General features: G+C 42.1%; 1 protein-coding gene across 1 annotated transcript; it reads left to right on the forward strand.

Annotated features, from left to right (window-relative positions):
• The first annotated feature begins 1,953 nt into the window (after nucleotides 1-1,953).
• LOC110486321 (heparan sulfate glucosamine 3-O-sulfotransferase 2-like) lies at nucleotides 1,954-16,192 on the forward strand. Its single transcript, XM_021557833.2, has 2 exons — nucleotides 1,954-3,033; nucleotides 14,967-16,192. Exons 1-2 carry the CDS (start codon nucleotides 2,498-2,500, stop codon nucleotides 15,583-15,585), a joined length of 1,155 nt encoding a protein of 384 aa, XP_021413508.1. The 5' UTR covers nucleotides 1,954-2,497; the 3' UTR covers nucleotides 15,586-16,192.
• The last annotated feature ends 6,839 nt before the right edge of the window (nucleotides 16,193-23,031 follow it).

Genomic DNA, 23,031 nt, shown 5'->3' on the forward strand with positions numbered 1-23,031 from the left:
CATTATTGTAACTGTGAACCATATTCAGCACCATGGACAGCACCATGTACATTATTGGAACTGTGAACCGTATTCAGCACCATGGTCAGCACAACGGGCAGTATTAGAACTGTGAACCATTTTCAGCACCAAGGACAGCACAATGGGCAGTATTAGAACTGTGAACCATTTTCAGCACCATGGACAACACTATGCAGATTATTATAACCGTGCACCATTTTCAGCGCCATGGACAGCATCCAAAGTAATACTGTGGGGAAAATGTCTTCCTTCAAATGATTGATTATCAAAGACTGATAGGACATTAACCATCAGCCACCAAGCCTTACTACTCCCTCAGAATCTGATGATTAGACCTAATTTTCCAATGCAAGGACAGGAGTTTGAGCGTTTTATCCGTGTGTATACAGAGACCTACAGTGCCTACTTTTCCAAATTAGACATTGAGACTCATTATGAAATATTAAAGCTAACTGTGAGGCAAGGAATACAGCCAGAGAGGCGATGCTTTTAAAATTCCCTTTGCACTGTCCCGTGGATTCTTTCAATATGAACAATTCTGCTAGATGGAGGTTGCGCTATGAGGACATGAGTCCAGAACATAGCCTCAATACAACAGCCCTCCACCATTCTAAGAGTGATGAATCTACATTACCGGTACAAACTGAGCAGAACACAGTTGGGTAATACTGTAGAGCTCCCTTAGACATGACTGTAAAGCATTTGCACTTTGAAGCCCCAGGGTTCTCTCTAGCTGGACTGGAAAGGTTAATGAACCCCCCTACGCCTCGCTGTATCAATGTCATATTACTGGGGACTGTGGCCCCAATTGATCGGTGGTCCCAAATCACATTTCACTAATAGCAGGTTCAGCCCCATGGCAGAGCCACAGAGTGAAACAGAGAAACAGACTCCCTGGTGCCTCGCTAATTTGGAAAATCTAGTGTTTCACTACTCCAACGTTTCCTCTCTGCTCTGTGAGACTGGGAGAGCATCCACATTAGCTGAGTAAACTGATTCAAATATGCTCAAATCATGTAATGATGTATTGTGAGCCATTACGTTTGCTGTTTGCTTCTCAAGAAATTATGCTAAAATGACTGAAATAAAATTGTGGAATAACAAAATTGTGTGTGTGGATATTTTTTTAAATTCTATTACTTACTTACAAGCCCTTAACCAACCATGCAGTTCTAAGAACACTTCTTTTTCGTAAAACTGCGTTGTTGGTTAAGGGCTTGTAAGTAAGCATTTGACTGTAAGGTCTACCTACACCTGTTGTATTCGGCGCGTGTGACAAATAAAATGTGATTTGATTTGATGTTGTCTGGTGGGTAGACTGTATGGCTTTACTGGATAACATCTGCTCAATGGTTGTGCTTAGGTATGACACAAAGCAACGTGTTTATCTCCTTGGCTACAGTGCAGGGCCCCAGAACACCCATCTGTGAGAGAGAGCACAGAATCATGGAGATTTCACCTGTTCAAATCTAAGCCTTTTATGACTCAGACTAGCAATATTCAGTCACGTCTCTCAGTTTAGAATGTCCGTGAAGCAGAGATCTGTGCAACAGCTTGGAGATTCAAGATTAGAGATCATCTTTGTTGTGTACTTTCATGATTTAAAGGGAGCAATTAATGGCTTGCATTTGTGCAATTCAAAGTTAATTTCTAAATAAAAATGCTTGTTGTCCTATGAATTTCAATTGGCTAGAGAACACACATTCATGTGAGTTATGTGGAAACGTTCACACACAGGTATCCACATTGACTATGCTTCTCACCTGCCAACTATATATGCTGTATGTCTCTATAAAATAGTCTACCAGGAGTATTCCTTTAAAAAGTTACATGCATGGAGAATATGATCATATGAAGAGTGACGTCAGACGGCATCTTTATATATTCATCATCTGTCCCTGACTGCCGCAACGGCATTCTTGAGAACTTTGAGAAAGCAGCCAAACATGAGCTGAACATCCGCGAGGCTGAGGCTTCGCACGGATTAGAGTCAATGGCAGATTACACCGTACCTTTTGGAAGAGATGCAGATTTTTGGATTTCGGCAGGTTTCCAAAGTCACTCATCATTATCCAACAAACGGCATATTTTACCCAGAACAACGGATTGAGGAAAACGAAGAATGGGATTGAGGATAACGACTCCGTGGGGGTTTAAGTGTTTCGACAAAATATTATGCAATTAGTTAATATTCCTGATGCAATCATCCTACCACTCAAACTATATGAACACATTTAGGCGGAATCATTCTACTTTTTCCAAGAAAATGGCTGATATCAATTTACTCCAAAGTTATCCAACAATTGTTTAATTGGAAACGATGCAAATTGTGCACATGTAATTTCTTGGAGGAACATTTACCTGGTATTCTGTCGTATTGTGATGTTGGCAGAGGCAGAGTCCGGTACCACAAGGAGACACCGCAGTCCAGGCGCAGCACAGAAGATAAACATGCAGTCCCTTGGCCCATGGAGATATGGCATATAGGTTCATGTCAAACCGAATCGTGCCATCTTCAAATAGGTTGAGCAAACGATTTATTTTTATATTCACCATTTCATTGTCCTTCACATATTTATGCTACAGCATACTGTTTTGTTGTGGTACAATCATGCCAACCCAGAGTTATGAGGAAAAAGGGTGCCTCAATCACAAGAACGTAGGAAGCGAAAAACTTCTGCAAAAAGATTGCATCGCGGACAGGAGGACTGCTCTGGATGAGACTTTAAACGTGGCACTCACTCACCAAGGATCAAGTAATGCTCGCAACCAAAGTAGAAATTCTGCCTTGCCCATCACTCACAAACGGAGTGTTGCCCCATCCGAATATAATATTACTGTTGCACAGAAATATGGAAACAAAAAGTTACCTAACGCACTAATCATCGGGGTGAAGAAGGGCGGCACCAGAGCGGTGCTGGAGTTCATTCGAATTCATCCAGATGTGCGCGCGCTTGGAACAGAGCCCCACTTTTTCGATAGAAACTATGACAGAGGATTGGACTGGTACAGGTACGAAATGTCACGTTGATTTACATATATATTAAACTAATTTGTCTGTTTATGATATATTTTCATTTTCAATATTTTATTTGTTGAACAAGTGCACTTTACCCTACAAAGGAATTTGTCACAACAGTAGGCACAACAGTAGGCTTAGGCTAAGTAGGTTTATAACTTCTTACAACCTAATATGTGTAGGCCTGCCTTTGAGATAATATAGATATGCTTGGGTGTATTGCATCTATATCCATTCTATTCTAATGTGTATCTCTGACATTATTAGTCAACTTAAAAAGTGTGTACCAGGGTGTGTACTTGACAGTCCCAGGATTGTGTTCATGAAAGTCTAGAACGTTTTTCATGATCCTAAGGCTAATCATGTCCCTTGTGGGATGGAATAAGTGTGCATGTGTGTGTGCATAAGTGTGTATATTCCCTCCTCTCACTCTTGTTGAAATTGTTGATAATGATCACTTAGAGATCCTTTTTTCACAACACGATACAGTAGAGAACACACGGGAAACTGTTGAGCGTGAAAAACCCATCAGCGTTGCTGTTCTTGACATAAACCAGTGTGCCTGGCACCTACTATCATACCTCACTCAAAGGCGCTTCAATATTTTGTCTTGCCCATTCACCCTCTGAATGATATACAGTACACACAATCCATGTCTCAATTGTCGCAAGGCTTAAATGTCCTTCTTTAACTGTTTCCTCCCCTTCGTCTACAGTAATTGAAGTGGATTTAACAAGTGACGTCAATAAGGGATTATTGCTTTCACCTCGATTCACCTGGTCAGTCTATTTCATGGAAAGTGCAGGTGTTATTCATGTTTTGTATTCTCAGTGTAGATACACTACATGACCAAAAATGATGTGGACACCTGCTCGTCGAACATCTCATTCCAAAATTATGGGTATTGATATGGATGTTGGTTCCCCCATTGCTGCTATAACAACCTCCACTCTTCTGGAAAGACTTGCTTCCATTCAGCCACAAGAGCATTAGTGAGGTTGGGTCGCAGTCGTCGTTCCAATTCATTCCTAAAGTGTTCAATGGGGTTGAGGTCAGGGCTCTGTGCAGGCCAGTCAAGTTCTTTCAACACTGATCTCGACAAACCTTTTCTTTATGGACCTCGCTTTGTGCATGGGGGCATTGTCATGCTGAAACAGGAAAAGTTGGAAGCACAGAATCATCTAGAATGTCATTGTATGCTGTAGCGTTACGTTTTCCCTTCACTGGAACTAAGCGGCCTACCCCGAACCATGAAAAACAGCCCCAGACTATTATTCCTCATCCTCCAAACTTTACAGTTGGCACTATGCATTGGGGCAGGTAGAGTTCTCCTGCCATCCGCCAAACCCAGATTCGTCCGTCGGACTGCCAGTTGGTGAAGCGTGATTCATCACTCCAGAGAACCCGTTTTCACTGCTCCACGGTGGCGAGCTTTACACCACTCCAGCCGAAGCTTGGCATTGCACATGGTGATCTTAGGCTTGTGTGCGGCTGCTCGTCCATAGAAACCCATTTCATGAAGCTCCTGACAAACAGTTATTGTGCTGACATTGCTTCCAGAGGCAGTTTGGAACACAGTAGTGAGTGCTGCAACCGAACACAGATGATTTCTACTCGCTATGCGCTTCAGCACTCGGTGGTCCCGTTCTGTGAGCTTGTGTGGCCTACCACTTTGCGGCTGAGCCGTTGTTGCTCCTAGACGTTGCCACTTCACAATAACAGCAGTTGACCGGGGCAGCTGTTGCAGGGCAGAAATTTGACAAACGGACTTGTTGAAAGTCAGTGAGCTCTTCAGTAAGGCCATTCTGCTGCCAATGTTTGTCTATGGAGATTGCACAGCTGTGTGCTCAATTTTATACACCTGTTAGCAATGGTGTGACTGAAATAGTCAAATCTGCTAATTTGAAGGGGGAGCCACATACCATATAGTGTAGTTTGTGAGATAATTGATCTAAAGATTTGATTTCCCAAGGCATACAAATATTTTGGAATACCAGAGTAAAAGAAACACTCAGACCGAAAGCAATTGGAATTGTAAGCATTACAAGTAAATCATGCCCCAAATCCAGGATGAAGTTACTTTGGCTTGATACCCAGGTTGAAATGCCACAGTATAGCTGCAGTGTCGAATTTCAGTAAGTAAACATGCAGATCAACGGTAATAGATATTTTCAGGGGCAGACTTTTAAGAAACCCTCTCCAGCAGAAACATGGCTAATATTGATTAGTGACCTCGGACAAGGTAGGACTCCTCCTGCCTTCCCTCTAACGGGATGCCCCTCCAGTGTACTGTACATCGATGAGACGGGACACTGGCGCTGTCTCGTACCCACGAGTCAGACCTTGGAAAACGAAGTCCATAGAAGAGTAATAGCCTTTTCTCATTATTGTGCCTACCCAACAGTACCGCGCTGGCTTTTATATTTTCCTTTCACATGATCCTTTCCAGCATGGCCAGATCCAGTAAATCTTAGCTCAACTTGGCTCAGTTGTGTGACTCTACCTGCTCTCATCCCTTGGCAGCCGTAAGACCTTTGCTGAAGATGGTACCTGCATGCCTAAAAGCAGGCTTACACAGGTGTCACATTCTCCTCTCTGACAGAACATGGTGCCTGTTGAGTGAACCCGAGCAGGGAACTCTCATGGGTCGCATCTACACTTAGCAGAGAGAGAAAACCCAATGAAACAAAGAATGTGCCATTAGAAAGTGTTCTGTTCTGTAGGAGGTTCTGTCAGACAGGCCACTCTAGTGAAATCACCCAGCAGCTCTCCCTAAGCCCAGTTGGTTGTGGTGTGTGCTCACTGTCCCATTTATACCTGCTGTGTTTAAGTCAGTTGAGTCAGACTCACCCATGGGGAACTGCTTAAATCAATAAAAGGGACCTGGAGGCATTCAGTTCAGGGCTGAGGACTTGACGTAGCAGTGCTTTTTCACACACTTAGCTCTGGAGGTTAAGAATAGGCCTATAATATAACTTCAATAATGCTAATATTAGACTAATAGAACAGCGGGAAGTTAGTGTGCAGTAGGCTTGTGCCAATATAGTGCCAACATAGCAGATACTGTATTCATATAATTAGTTTCACGTTAATTATTAATTACACTCACACTTACATACCCTCCCCCATGCATGCACACACACACACACACACACACACACACACACACACACACACACACACACACACACACACACACACACACACACACACACACACACACAAACAGGCTCTAAATTCATCAGTACTATTTGGGGACTGATTAATTAAAATGCCACAGAGGCCAGGACCTAGCAACAGTGTCTCTAATCCCCTCTGAAAGCAATTTTAGTTTAGCCACTGACATCTTGCAATAAGAGCCACATAAATGCCGCCAGTAATGAGAAAGATAAATTGGCTGATTAACGTCAGAAGTTCCATACAAATCACCTTTAATAATGTGCTTTAGAGAGTCTTATTTTTCATTTTATTTCAGTCCAAGACATGAGACACCATCCATTTAAATGTAATGAGTGTTTGCTGTATTAGTTCACCTCAGTCATGGAGGCTGAAACTTTATGCAGACTAGAACTAATACGACCTGGTCTCAGCATTAAATAATACGATTGTCACCATCGTCTAATGAGGCACCGTGATAGACTGTCCTCTATTTTTAATCTTTTTAATTGTGCATTACTTGCATAATCCAACTATTTTCACCCCATTGTAAGTGACAGACCTGTGCGACGACAGTGAAATAGTGCAGTGTTCATTACTTGATCTCCAGAATAGAATAAGACCCATTTGGCCTCATTTAGATTGGATGTGAGTGTCTCTCCATCCCTGTGACTATATAAGGGGCAGCTGAATCATACATTATACTGCAACCAATTCCGCAACTCTTCGTGGACGCGTTTTTCAATTTTCGCACACGATCAAAAACATCTAACAAATCCGCATCACTACACACCATCAGCATCAGAACTTAAAAGGGCATCTCAGCTCTACTGATTTTACAGGAGTCAGACGCACATCAAATAGATTCCCTGATTCCCTGTTCAAATTGTGCAAGAGGCCTCGTAGAATCTGCTTCAGCCAAGAGTATTCTCTAGGTCCACCATTAATTGGCTCAGGGAGGATACTGAGCCCCGGAACTCTAGCGTCAGAAAGGTTGACGAGGACAGAAAGTTGTCTGCTGCTCATTTAACGGAGGGAACTGCACATTCCACTGACCCAGGCATCTCTCTCCACTAGTAATGAGGAGTCTTAATCCCGATATAGCTCAGAAACACGTAGCAGTTAACATTAATTACAAAAACAACTCCTCTCGGGAATATCCCCCAAAGACACCATGGCACAGTGAGGTTTTTGTATTAGGATTTTGTATTGAATAAGTAATTAACTGGAGTTGCCAGCAGCAAGAGACAGAGGTAGTGGTGTTGTGAGCTTCCTACTCAGGATCAGGGATAGAGCCTTTACCAACTGTAGGTAACCCAGCTGTACAGAACATTAAGAGCTGTTGAGAGTGGTAGGCCACCCTGGAGGCAAGGCCACACAATGACACTATTCTGAGAGACAGAATCTAACATGGCTGACACCAAACCTATAAATGTATAATGTGATTAAATAAATGTGTAGTTTTGACTGTAGTAAATTGAGTTGAATTAAATGGGGATATGCACAACTCTGTTCAAACTGTTTTTCATGGAGTCTAGACTAGTTACTACAATTACATAGTATACACACCTCAAACATTTTCCGGAATGATAATGGCACCGAAGGAGATGGCCGCCGTTCTACGATCCCATAACCAATTGTGCTATTGTGTATGTTTTTTTGCGCTATTTGTAACTCGTGTTCTACATAATGTTTCTGCCACCGTGTCTATTGACCGAAAATAACTTCTTGATATCAGGGCATCGATTACTCACCCCGTACTGGAGGAATTCATCTTACTTTAAAAATGTATATTTTTTACTTATCTATTTTTTAACACTTATTATTATTATTTTTATTAACTTCTTAAAGCATTGTTGGTTAAGGGCTTGTAAGTAAGCATTTCACTATAAGGTCTACACACCTGTTGTGTTCGGCGCATATGGCAAATACAATGTGATTCGGATTTGAATTGATTCCTTGCCAGGAATATTCCAATACTTCCTTCCAGGTGTCTTTAGAACCATTTGTATTTCAACTGCAGACTGAATGAATATTTGCTGTGTCTCATTATGCGTTGGTAATGTTTTCCATTACTCCCTGCAGTTCAGCAGAAAGCCTTTTGCAAAGACAGGCAGGGGGAAATGTGACAGGAGGAAACAAGTTTAAACTGAACAGGATGTGAGGACAGGCTGACATGCACTGAAATAGTTTTGTTTACACTGTGTTTCATTGAAATTGGCAGCTGAGCCGCAGTTAATTCATCTGAAACATTTACACAATTAACTGAAATGCTCATCTGAGGATGTGCAGCTTGCCAGCCATGGATTTCGGGGTCTTCCGATGAGTGTCTTCATTTTTGGATAGTTGGACACTTTCCCACATCAAAGTCAGACACAGTAACAGCATTTGGTTCGCCTTAATTCAATGCTTTATCGCTTCAGGAGAGCAATTGTCTCAAAACATCCTCAGTGGTTTAGAATATTCCAATGTATTGTCATTTCTGTGAAACGTAGCGCAGAGCCAACATGACTAAATCAGACATCATTGAGGTCAGACTGATTCGGATTCTGAATTATTTGTTTCCCATACAGACAAACAGGACAGTCCTTATGTAAAAACATAGTTTACTCTGGAAAATATTGACACGGTGTGTACAGAACAGATCAGAGCTTTGTTTTAAATTGAATAAAACCTGCTGCTGGTTGTCTTGGCAGTTGACTATAACTGATTTCTTGGTCTAGTTAACCAACCAGCTGACCTGGCTTCAGTATTGTTGCCTGGGACGTTCCTCGGTAACCCTTAATTGACTTCCATTGAGACCAGCTTCTGTCGCTGCTGACTGGTGATTAGTGCTTGGACGTCATTCCAGCAGAAATGGGAGTGAGTGAAATATTAATAAGATAATATTTTCCAGTGGAGACAGAATGAAGCTATTTCCTTCGTACCAGGCGAGGGGAGTAGACTGCAGTTGGTGATGCGGTTGTATAGCGACTCTGGTTTTATTACAGCTTTGTGCATTAGAACACATGAAGCTGTGTAATTGCAATCTGGGTTGTTTGCAACCGTAACATAAAATGGTCTGTACAAATTAACACTCCGTGTGTCATTGAAGATATGACGGAGCCAAACCTTAAACATAGACACATACCGTGGTTTGTAGCAATACACTATAATGATTTAAAAGCTTTCTCACATACTGGTATTACCTTTCCCTGGATCCTATAACCTTAGATAGTATTCACTGTATTGTTGTGAGATGTCATACAAATTGGAAGATGAAAGGCTTCAGAATGAAACCAATGGATAAGAGTATGACTGTCTATGTGAATGTGAATATAATTCAGGCCCCGGTAATAGAGGTATGTGAGAAAGCTTTGAAATCCACATGCAATACTGTATAACACGACACTTCAACAACATGCTCTTAGCATCCACCAAGAAAGCATTATAGACATGCTCTAAATCCCAGGCTTTTCCCTGCACTGATCTCACTTCATCTTACGTTCTACAGCTTGTTTGGAAGTGACCATGATGAGCCATGAGACCTTTGTAATAATTTAATCAGGGGCTTTTCCAAATAACCCCCGCTCGAGCCGAGGCCATCCCAACACCACAGATAATGGATATGTTGAAGTCACCATGCTCCCTGTCCCTGGTTAGTAGACAGTAACTCACAAGCTGTGTGTTGTATAATAGGCAGGGTTCATTATTAGTCTGTGTGATGACAGACCCGTTCTGCTCTGCCAGAGATAGGGGCCACTTTCTAAATCTCTCCGTCTGTCTGTCTGTTGCAGGGACGCTGCCTGCTTGTTATGATTGATGGTTTCCAATTTAAATCCCAATCAGATCAGGCCCTCGCATTACTGTCCAATCCTCCGACTCATCATAAAGCTGGGTAATTAGTACCATGAGGCCTGGATTAATTCTGTTGAAAACAGTGTGTCACCTCCACAGCCTTTCTACTGACAGTGGATGATAGCTTGAACATGGAGGACGTGAATACAACACTGAAGAAGGCAAACAAAATCATCAATCCAGTGGAGGCTGCTGAGGGGAGGACGGCTCATAATAATGTCTGGAACAGAGCAAATGGAACAGCATCAAACAATATTTGATGTGTTTGATACCATTCCACTGATACCGCTCCAGCCATTACCACGAGCACGTCCTCCCCAATTAAGGTGCCACCAACCTCCTGTGCCACATAGGTTTAAGATTAAGCAGAATACTTCATGATTGAGTTATTGACTTAGCCACATCAATACCTGACTCTGTACATCTATTGAAACATGCTATGCTATGTTTTAACTCAACCTTAGAGATGCTGCACATGTTCTCTACATCTACTGAAAGATGCTGTGCTACATTTTAGCTCAATCTTAGAGAGGCCACACGTGTTCTACACATCTATGGAAATATGCTATGCTACATTTTAGCTCAACCTTAGAGATGCTACAGGTGTTCTGTGCATCTGCCGTCACACACATTCCATTTCGTCCACATCAAAAGACTTGCTAATGACCATACCAAAGTAATGTAGACGCACTACTGTGGTTCACGAGCAAATATTTACTGAGGACTCTTACAATGCACTCAATTCCCTCTTGATTTGAAACATCAATGAAGTTACACTGGCGAGGTCTGGGTTAATTGATTGTGCTGAAGGAGATGATCCAAAGCCGACCTTTACCTGCTGCTACGGTCTTACATGCCTGATATAGCTGGTGCCTGTGTGTCTGTACAATGTTGACTTGCTCAGTGGAGCCACGTTAGCAGCCAAGGGAACTCGGCACATCCTTTGGCACTTTTAATGTTACAGTATGCCAGACATGATTTTTAGGTGTTGGTCTCAACACATCTGTCAGGGGAGGATATTAAATACCGGTGAGGGGGGAATTGCTATCTCTTTGCAATCTTGTGAGCACTGGGCACATTTACAATGTTGGGATAGATCCTCCACACCTCGATTCATTAGAGGGATTAAAATGTCACAGCCAAGCCTGTAACGCATCCTGACTCCTCTCAGAGTTTCACCAATAATCTGAACAGGAGACGGCTGTAAATTATTCCAGTCAATTTAGTTCCAGCTCACAGGATCCGGATGATGATCAGAGCGGGGAGCCCATCCATCTCTCTACAACTTTGATTCATGACACAAAATGCCAGTTACTGCCAGCTTTATAGATATATGTGTGTGTGTGTGGGTGTACTCAATGTGTCAAAATGTGTGCAATGGCAGTACAGTTCCACATTGTGGATATACCTTCCAACTATATTCTACATCATTATTAATATTTCACTAATGGTTAATTCTACGGAGTTATCTGATATGATTTACAATATATCATCTGTAACCTTGTCCCAGAGCTCCAAAAAGCTTGTCAGTAATTGAGAGCTGGAGTGATCATGGTGACCTTATCCTTTTGAGAGTAGGCCTATCGAGCGACAATGAAGGCTTTTTGAAAGCTACACTACTGAAGGTGCTCGCTGTTCTCTTCAAGCACCATAGGGTGTCAGCACAGAATACACTGCTGCTGAATGGCTTACAACATGTCACAGTAACCTTGGCGTATTACAATTACAGCCTCCTCCCGTCCTCTCTTATGCTACAAGCACCTCCATTAAAAAAGGCAGGCATCTAAATACAGGGAGACCAACGCAAATAGCAACTGGCAATTCATGTTAGTGGAAGTTTCTGGTGTGATATCAGACCTTTGCATGGAGCCATTCTTAACGTCCCACTGTGGTTGTGTTTGTTCTCAGTAACGCAGTCAGTATGCTCACACGAAAAACTGTTCTTCTCCTCGGTTTGGGTATTTACAGAAGAGGAAAATGGAAGATGGCACTTTAGTTAAATGTTAGTGAAATGTTTCTTGATGAGAAGCGGGTTTATATTCTGGTCAATTGAATGTTTTGTAATCATGTGGATGGGCTTTCATTTATAAGAATCAATTTCTGTAAAACAAATGTTAGTTAAATAAAAATAAAAACTACAGAGAACAGCAGCTGGACCATTTATTTAATCAATGTAATTTGTTCGCTCCGAGAAGGTAAATTCATTTCTCAAATACATGACATGGATTAAACCCCTGCTGAAATGAGAATGTATGCACAACGTGTAGGCCCAACACTATGGAAGTGCAGATTATGCTAATGCAAATTCCACCAATGTAATTGGAATCAGGTTAATAAAACAGTGGTAGAGCTGTCCCTGACAAGTTGTTGATAAAGAGAAGGGGGGAATCATCTAAAGAGCAAATGTACATGCGCATCTCATCACTCCAATCATGAACAAATAAAGTTCAATTCAAGCTAGGTTTCTGTTCAACCAAACCCGGGACTCAGCAAACCCAGGAGATAATGTGAACATGTCATGTTGTTTCTTATGCTCCCCAACATGCACATGTTCATCTTTAGGCAGTGGATCATTGTTGTCTTGTACTTGGAACAGTGAAAATGTAATTGGTTGTGTGAAGTAAGAGAATCCCATTGAATTATATGTTCCATTATGGCTTTCTCTATGGAAAGCTGCACTAAACCTTTTTGTGTCCTGGTCTCGTCTGAAACCTTGGTGGATTAAATAAAGTTAAAGGAGGTGATGGATTTTCTTTCATTCCTAATCGACAAGAAATGCACCTCTTTGTGGCAGTCGAGAAATGCTACGAAGCACGGCTGCAAAAGCTAGTACAGCACCAACACTCCTTCTCATCAGCAAAAGAGTGAGGATTTCAGCTCTTGTTCACGCTGCGTTCAGCTCCTGCACCAGGCAACAGGGGAAAAGTGTTAGACTGTCAGTAACACCATCCTGGGTGTTGGTTGTGTGGATTTAAAAAAAAAGGTTTATGTAATATGCTTAATTGCAGCTATTTCTTTTAACGGTGTTGGTGAGAACTGTGAAACCGAAAAGGGTAGCGTTTGAAATTATATAACCCAACAGTGTTGGAATGTCTGTAGCTTTCTCCATGAGATTATATAGGTCCCTAAAATTCCCTCAACGCAATAATACATGTATGGAAGTGTGAAGAAATAGGAAGAATATGCTATACTATAGGTTAAGGTTGATGATATAACTAAGTTGGGATTCTATCACATAGCACCTGAGATATACAGTGGTAGCATGTATTTAGCGTACTGTAAAGCTGTTTTCTGGGGATGGTGCTACTGCTGTTCTGTTCCTTCCATCCCATGGAAGATTAATGATTGCCTGTGGCCCTAAACTGGTAAGGCTAACAGCAGAACAGCACATGATTCATAAATCAAGCTAAACTGATCAATATTTATCAGACTGTTAAGGTACACTACATGACCAAATGTATGTGGACACCTTCAAGTCAAACATTTCATTCTAAAATCATAGGCATTAATATGGAGTTGGTCGCCCCCTTTGCTGCTATAACAGCCTCCACTATTTTGGGGAGGCTTTCCATTAGATGTTGGGACATTGCTGCGGGGACTTGCTCCCATTCAGCCACAAGAGCATTGGTGAGGTCGGGCAGTGATATTGGGGCGATTAGGCCTGGCTCACAGTCGGTGTACCAGTTCATCCCAAAGGTGTTCGATGGGGTTGAGGTCAGGGATCTGAGCAGGATAGTCAAGTTCTTCCACAAAGATCTCGACAAACTATTTCTGTATTGTCATGCTGAAACAGGAAAGGGCCTTCCCCAAACTGTTGCCACAAAGTCGGAAGCACAGAATCATCAGTCACAGACATAAAGTTACTATTTTATTTACTGTATCAGTTTTAGTGCAAGAATGGTTTTGGGAGAAACTGCTCGATGCACTTTAGGTGGGATCTATCCATGTTAATGTTCAAAAGTTTCAGGGAATCAAGGTCCTGACCTGAAGGGAAGAACAATTTTACTGTATCTAGAGCTTTTATTATGGATACACAATGGGAAAGCCCAGTAGCCTAGAGGTTAGAGAGGTGGACCAGAAGCATGTTGGGGAAGTCAGAAGACACATTTCTGTTCTAACCAATGGACACTGATGTTGTGTTCAAATGTAGGTTGTAGTTGTATCTTAGAACTATTCAGGCCTCCTGAGTGGTACAGCGGTCTAAGGCACTGAATTGCAGTGCTAGAGGTGCTACTACAGACCCGGGTTCATTCCCGGGCTGTGCCACAACCGACCGTGGCCGGGAGTCCCATAGGACGGTGCACAATTGACCCAGCGTTGTTCGGGTTAGGGGAGGGTTTGGCCGGTGGGACTTTACTCGGCTCATCGCGCTCTAGTGGCTCCATGTTTAAATACAACTTTTGCATAACCCAGGTTTTAAACAGGAATGATGCATTTCTTAACTCCCATTGCTCGAATCATGAAATGACATTTCCAGAGCAATGCCAGTCTCTACATTTTCTTGGAAAATATCAAAACACTAGTCCTTACTTTGCTATGCATGGTTTCCGTAGATATGAGAAAAACTTTACAAACATTTTAAGATGCATTTCCCCAGAAACTTTATGAAGACGATGACCTATTTAGTGTGACCCAGATTCTCCCAAGCATCTTTTTCTGTTGGATGTCCTTAATGCAGGTGATGGTGATTTATGAACACCAGTCTAAAATGTGATTGGATGATTTCCCTCCAGCCCTCTGCATCACTGTCACCCTGGAGATAGGGAACATGAGTTGTTTTCATGAAACCTTTTCAGCTGTCGAAGTGGATAACAATTTCTGCAAGACAATTAAATTGCTTTACTATTCTATCCCCTTCTAGAGTACTAATGCAATGGATTCCAGGCATAAAAGTTAAATCAGCGTTTTTCTCTTTCTGTCTTTCCCTATTTAGAGGACTAATGCCACGGACTCTAGACAGCCAAATCACCTTGGAGAAAACCCCCAGCTACTTTGTGACAAGAGAGGCTCCCAGACGCATCGCCAGTATGTCCCCCAACACCAAGCTGATTGTGGTGGTGCGTAACCCAGTCACCAGGGCCATCTCAGACTACACACAGACTCTGTCCAAGAAGCCGGACATCCCAACCTTCGAGGAGCTGGCCTTCCAGAACCGTAGCCAGGGTCTGGTAGACACCTCATGGAACGCTATCCGCATAGGGATGTACATCCTCCACCTAGAGAACTGGCTACAGTACTTTCGCCTCTCCCAGATCCACTTTGTGAGCGGCGAGCGGCTGATCACGGACCCGGCGGGGGAGCTGGGTCGCGTCCAGGACTTCTTGGGTCTCAAACGCATCATCACAGACAAGCACTTCTACTTTAACCGAACCAAAGGCTTCCCTTGCCTGAAGAAGCCAGAGAGCAGCAGCCAGCCCCGCTGCCTGGGCAAGTCAAAGGGTAGAACTCACGTGCAGATCGACCGGGAGGTCATTGAGCAGCTCCGGGACTTTTATAGGCCTTATAATATCAAATTCTATGAGATGGTGGGGCAAGACTTTAGGTGGGATTGAGAATCTGATAAAAAAAAATACCAGGTGATATGTGCTTATTGAAATTGATACCTCAGTGGAGTCATTCGAATGAGGACACCTTAAAGTAAATCCAATTTCTCTTCATGTTTGAAAATTCAGTGCGAGTTTAACAAGGTGTGTGTAATCTGCCACTAACTTTAAGACCTTTGATATAATTTCCTAGTTCCTACTTTCACATCATGCCGGTTTTGTTAACCAAATAAAAGAGAAAGATATGCTGCCATGCCATTTAATCTCACAATTAGTATTCGTCATCAACTAAATTGTGCTTCTTCACAAAGGCCTGTTACTTTTACAACACTGTACCATGTCAATCGTTCCAACTCAATGGACAACAATAAAGAGTATAGAGACAGCTGGGATTTGTTGTAACATGTCTGTCCTATGGTACAGTATGATCACAGACATGACAAAGCTATAGTATGTGAACTTGGCATAACATGTGTATCATAATGGCATTCTGCCAAATTAAGACAATAATGAATGTAAAAAACAGTTCATGGATGCCCTCATGCATATTATCGTATCAAATCATGGGCATTATGATGATAATTGGAAGCATTTGTCTTTTCAGCTTCACACAAGAGAAGAGGTAGAGTGTAATGGAAAGACAGAGGAAGACGTGGAGAACTACAGAGCAAAGTGAGCTCTTCATCCAAGGCAGCATGTAGAAAAACAGCTGATGTTTTCACTCTGCCTTTTGAGAAATTAGGAATGGCTTGAATAAAGAAGCTCAACTAAGAAGCTCCCAAACAAGCAGATTCAGATTGAATAATGTAAGTTGAGCACTGCAGTCTTGGTTAAATGTTTTAAGGCAGAACTTGTGTATTAATCATTGCCCAAACAGTACATAGAAGTACACAAATTACAGAGCGTTACATCTCATTTAACCCCTACAAAGCATTTGCAAATTTGGGGATGTAATAAATGCCCACTATTCCTAGTTTAATTGCAATCATTAGGGTTGTAAAATAACCACCTCCATGTAACATAGACACATAGAACTAATGCATATTTTACATATTTATTACATATTCATAGCAGCAGCATAAAAACTGTGTTGTTCCTTCTACGGCATGTCCTTGGTGTAATGAACACGAGGGGAGACAGAGAGCTGGTTTCAAGTGCAGGGCGCAGCAGGTGATGATTGAAAAGGACCACAGGAGGAGGCAGGTAGCTGGGTCCAGGGGCAGGCAGAAGGTCATACACAGGGGGTCCAACAAGGCAACAGTACAGGCAGGGAATAGGCAAATGGTGTCGTTAATGAGGCAGGCAAAAATTATCATACACGGGAGGTGTAAATCACGGGAAAAACAGAGTTCCGAAGACACGTGTCACAAAACAAACAATACCTCACAGTGATGGGGTGCAAAGAACTTAACTAAATAGTGTGTAATAATGACCTACAGGTGTGTGAACAGGTGATTAGAATTCAGGTGACTGGGATCTGGAGAGTGAGCTGCGTTCAGGGGATCTAGGTGTTTGAGAGTGTGAGCTGGAAAGTGAGCTGCGTTCAGGGGACCTACTATTTAAAATGTCGCTTAGGGCCCCCCAAACGGCTAGGGCCAGTTCTGACTGTATGTGTGGGTATGGATGTGGGTATGCAGACCTGCGAGCCACTGCAGCCCCCACCCCCATCAAAGTTTCCCATCCCTAATTTAAATTGTCATTTGTGATACTCTCCATTAATTCTTGATTAACCTGCCAATGCTTGTCTACCCCTGCCTGCTACTTTGTGAGCCACCACCGTACACACTGATACGCTGAGCAGTTTAGCAATGAGCTCAACTTTATCTATCCACAGTTGATTACAACTTTTTTTCCTCCCAGAATGCATTTGGCTTGACTACAGAACATCTGAGAGAAAGTTATTTCCCGGTTTGGTGCGATTGCACTGCAGACAGAAATAATGATCCATCCTGTACAAAGAAAACAGACTTATGGGATTTCTAGCTGACTTGTAGCAGCCATGCAAGAAACACACGTCACGTAATGTTTATGGGTAACTATTCCCAGATGGTTGTCAATAAAGAGGAGTGTGTGAGAATGCATCACCATGGTAATGTATAGAAATCTGTCTACAGCCTGAAATCTGAGGCTCATATATTATCCCTTGTGTGTGTGTGTGTGTGTGTGTGTGTGTGTGTGTGTGTGTGTGTGTGTGTGTGTGTGTGTGTGTGTGTGTGTGTGTGTGTGTGTGTGTGTGTGTGTGTGTGTGTGTACTATTTCTTCCCTGCCATTCAAATAGACTGTATTGACAGTGAACCTCAGAACTGTCCTTTAGCCACTACAGTCAGCACAGTGAACTGGTATGGTCATAGGCAAAATGTCATCTTTCCCAGGCCTACTCTACTGTGCTCTCCACATCAGGTATTGATTGGACATGATCATGGGAGAAGTAACAGTCCAATTACCTCCAATGGCCAGCCTAACCTTCAAAAGAAATACCAAGCAGCAAACAGGCTGCTGTTGTAAATGTCATGAACTTTGAAAAGACTGAGGCAAGTTTTGCCACAGCATTTACCAGGCAATGTCGAGCAGTACATGATGCGATCAATTCCAATGGATTCATTGTTTCATTTCGTCAAAACCTTCACTGGCAGGACAGCTTTTGAATCAAAAACCAATATACATGCAGGACAGCATTTAAAGAGTCATTATTTTCAGAGTTGATACCGGTTTACGGAAACTTCTTTTACCTTACCAGACAGGAAATCCCATTGTGATTTCAAGGGGGACCTGAAGCTTCATGAACTTTACAGAATTGGTGTCTGCTCTCGGGCAGTGTTAAATAAACAACTGTTAAAAGAGAGAAATCAAGAGGGTTGTACAGTCCCAGGGTGTGCTGTATGCTCATCTCTGAAAATGATATTGGTCATGAGACATCAATAATGGAAAAATGGTTGCGGGCACTAAAACTTCTAAGATGAGAAAAAGCCTGTTCAAATAATCTTAAAAGCCAGGCTTATACATAAAACGTTTACATATTTATTTGTCCATTAGCTGACGTCTGGGAGGAAATGTATGGGGAAATTTACAAGGGCACAAGGCGAGACCGAGATTCAGACACGGGAGGCAGATGGGAGGGTAGGCAAGAGAATGGTCGTGAACAGGCAAAGGTCAAAACCAGTTCAGAGTCCAGGAGGTAGAGTGTGGCAGACAGGCTCGAGGTCAGGGCAGGCAGAATGGTCAGGCAGGAGGATACAGAGTCCATAAAACAGGCACGGGTAAAAACCGGGAGGACTAGTAAAAGAGAATAGAAAAGGCAGGAGCATGGGAAAAACATGCTGATTGACTTGGAACATACAAGACGAACTGGCACAGCGAGACAGGAAACACAGGGATATATACACCAGGGATAACAAGCGGCACCTGGGCGGGTGGAGACAATAACAAGGACAGGTGATACTGATCAGGGTGTGACAAAATTACCTGAACTCTTACCTATTCTCTATCTGAAGTTCAAGCTTCAACTGAGCTTGGAATTCTTTTTTAGACAGACTTGCAGCTTATTTTGCTGATTGTCTGCTGTCCTATAGGCAACTTTATCATGCCCTGTAATATTTGACTTATGTGGTGTTGGCCATTCATACAACATACTGTACAGTAGATTATGTCATGTCAGAATTCACCACACAGTAGGTCACTCCAGAGGCGTACCATCCCTAATGATTTTAGCATTTGGGAGGTTCCCACTTATAAACCAGATGTTTCAGCTTGAAGAGGTGAGTGTTACTCAGTTCCAATTTACATCTACTGTAGCTGATCAGAGGAGCATCTGTTGAGGACTGAATTAACCATTTCTGCAGTCCTTACACCAAATTAGTTGCAACTCATCTTTCTCTCTGCACATTCACAAGAACTTAGTTTAGATGATAGGCCAGGTATATTTAGATATTTGTGGCAGGCAATGATTAGCCAGCTTGATCAGTGTTGGTTTGGTTCTAACAGCAATTATACAGAAACTGGAGACAGAACTTTTTCTCAAAACAGGAAATTCAAAGTCTGTGGATTGATATTCAATGTTCACTGTCTTTTACTTTAGAAGAAAACAGATCCATTTTAACCCCTTTAACCTGGGTTGTATCCAGATGGAATGATTCAGCATATACATGGTCGCATAATTGTATGTAGTTCTCTAAATGAATCACCGTAACACTGTCAGGTGCACAATAAAACCGGTGACCAATGCACTGCAGGGAAATTTAACCATTTTAATAAATGTGTAAGTCCCCCCCCCCCCCCCCCCCCCCCCCCCCCCCCCCACACACACACTTTTCTCAGCTACTTGGATTCTTCCGTATAAAAGTTAATAGTCTTGTGGTATTTATAGATTATTTTATCGGAGACATCACCTTCTCTCTCCTCCTAAGGCAAAGCTATAGAGGATAATGAGGATGTTTCTTTTCTCCGTAGTACAATAAGGAAGCAATATGGATGATTTATATGGTGGCAGCAATAACCCCCTCTCTAAGGAACTCTCATTAAATGCAGGGGATGGCATGTGGGCAAACCTCTACGTGCATCAATAGTGCATGAATCCCTATAATTCCCCAAGGCCTTCCCTGAGAACACATATTTGCTATTCTTTACCTCAAGGGGATATTTGAAATCAAAAGGTGTACAAAATGAATGCAGATATTTCCCAGACGGGAGTGATAGTGGATAACACATTTGTTATTGAGAGGTCTGGAAGGGAAGCTGTGTGGATGTTGCAGCTTCATAGTTGATGTGCTCTCCACCTGACAGGCTGTACGCCACACTAACGAAGACCAATGCCATTAAAACTGCTGCAGAAAATCTCATCGCCTTTGATCCTGTCAAGCCCTGTACGTGCAGAGAGAAGAAAATACAAAAACGTATATGGATACACACACACCATGGTACAGTGACACCTATTTTGATCCTCTGCATTCTTTAGAGACCCCCACACCTAACGGTGTAAATAAGAATCTATTTTCAGGTTGATTCCAGAGTTAAAATGTTTGTTGGTGAATGTTTCTGCGATATGTCTCTCAGTAGACTTTCCCTGGACTGTGGCCCCTCCTAAACAAACAGGAAACGCTCTACCTTGACTCGTCTCATTTCTAAGTAAGCTGCCTCACCTTGGAGAAAGGTCAGTCTCAGGACAGGATTTCAGTAGCCCAGTGTGGCTAATTAGCAACAAGCTGCAACATTGGAGGATACCAGCTCCCTGGATAGCTACAGTACCACCAGCCATGGGTAGACCGCTGGAGGTCACGGCCAGCTTGTCCCAGATTCATGCATGTGTAGCCATTTGCATTCTCTTGTACTCAAACCCCTCTGCATCCCCTCAGGATCTTACACAACTCAACTGACAGTGTGCTGTATAGTATGTACTGGCTATTAGGATGTGCTCAGAGCCAGATACATTTAATGATTGGGTAGATATTGATCCCATTCACATATCTTGTTTGCATGCGGACAGATCCTTCCATCATTACTGATAGTCAAAGCAGTTTTAATTGCAGTATATTTGAATGCTCTGACGGTATTCCAGCTGTTTGTATTAGTCTTTCTCGAACGCGCTTCACAGATATTGGTTACAATTGATTTGATGCATGTTTTATCTACTCCGATTTCCTCTTGCAGAGACCTTTAAATAACTACTTTTCATTTATGCAAATCATTATAATTCCAATCACGTATTGCTTTCCAAGCACACGTATAATCCTGAAATTCTCGGTTGTATTTAAAAATGACTACCTAGGGCCTATTTGTTTGATGCTGGGATTCCCTGGGATTTACTGTAGTAACAATGCCAAGGACATGTGCTCATTTGCTCTCACCCCCCAAAAAATTATTCTCACTTTTAAATACCAGCTTGCAAACCAGTCTTCAATGCCTTGTACAGAAAGATTTTCTCACATTTCATAGCTTCACACCACCTGTGTTCTGCCTCCTGCCCACCCTATCTGTCTCTCTCACACCCCAGACGATAAGGAGACGACTGCCAAATGATGATGTAAATGTCTCTGACAACTGTGAAACCGTTCATTGGCAAAGTGAAAGCTCCGTCTACTTTTAGGTTACAGATTTAGATTCCGAATCTAAGGTGTGGGCTCTGCACCACAGCCTGAAGAAAAGAACATCATGAGCGAAGTGTAAATACCCTGTTATTTAAGGTGCTATGCACTGGGTTGCAGTGGTAATTTGGGGGGTCTGTCTATGTCTTGGCAAGGCCTAAGTATCTAATTGCTTTGGTCCAACAAAGCCAGTTGTAACGTTCTTAAATAACATTGTTGAAAGCGGAAAGAATAAAGGCTAATGCTATTGACAACTGTTTGGTTATTCGCAATAGATAAATACTGTACTGCTGTTTTGCTGCTAGCACAGTTGCAATTAGAGGTGTGAAGCTCAGATTTATAAAGGCATTTCTCATAATAGTGAGTCATAAACCTGTCATGGCTGTTTGGAGGGTGTGAATAAAGCCTAATCTATGCCATAAACAGGGTGGGGAGACGTGGTCTGCTGATGTAATGTCTCATTGACCCGTAATGTGGATGCAGTTAGGGAAAATACATGGATCATTCTGGGGCATAACTGTCAGTAATTGTGGGTCTAATGGTTTTACTCCAGAAAGCAGGAGACCATTTGTTGCAATCAGACCAAATACAAAGGCATTCTGATAGATTATACTTGGCAGGAAGTGGAATTATTGTAGACTTTAGCAAACTATTTTGTTCTCACACTGCTGATGGTTTAGTATTCCGTATCCAAGCACTTCCCATTGTGACATTTAATTCCCTGCATGGCATCAAAAAATAAATTATTCTCATTCTGTTGAGAAGCTCAGTTAATAGCGTCAGTCATACATTCATAAAAGCCCATGGATTAGCATGGGTGGGAAACAGATGTATTCCTATCAACTAGGGATTAATAGACCTCCCAGGATATATTATTAACAATCTCTCTGTGGTTCTGTCTGCTATTAATATCCATTAAGGCAAAGAGGCCATTTTACTTTGTTGACAGGACTCAAAGTTGAATAACTTTTCTGTTAGTTTTTCCCCACTGATATTGACAACCATTTAATTATGAAGTAGTTATCAACTTCAGTAAAAAGACAGAAGGAAACTGCTCACCTCGTGATGAATCCTAGTCCATTCCACTCTGATTGAGCTCTGAGAGAATCCGTTTGTTTCCTCATGCTCTGAAAGGAAAGCAACACAACCAGAGAACTGGTCCATTTAATTACCAGTGATTGCGTTGTATTCTAAAATCCATTATAATACAGGTTTTTCAAAATTGGTGATGGAATGAATTTGAAAAAAAATGCATTTTATAACAGAAAAAGTAGTATAGTAAAGTAATCACTATTCAGATGTTACCATTGGAACTAATTTATTGAATAACAGGTCCATAGTTTTTGAAAACAAACCTGTAGAGAGAAGGCGGCCTGCC

This window comes from Oncorhynchus mykiss, chromosome 13, assembly GCF_013265735.2.
Source record: "Oncorhynchus mykiss isolate Arlee chromosome 13, USDA_OmykA_1.1, whole genome shotgun sequence".
Taxonomy (NCBI): Eukaryota; Metazoa; Chordata; class Actinopteri; order Salmoniformes; family Salmonidae; genus Oncorhynchus; species Oncorhynchus mykiss.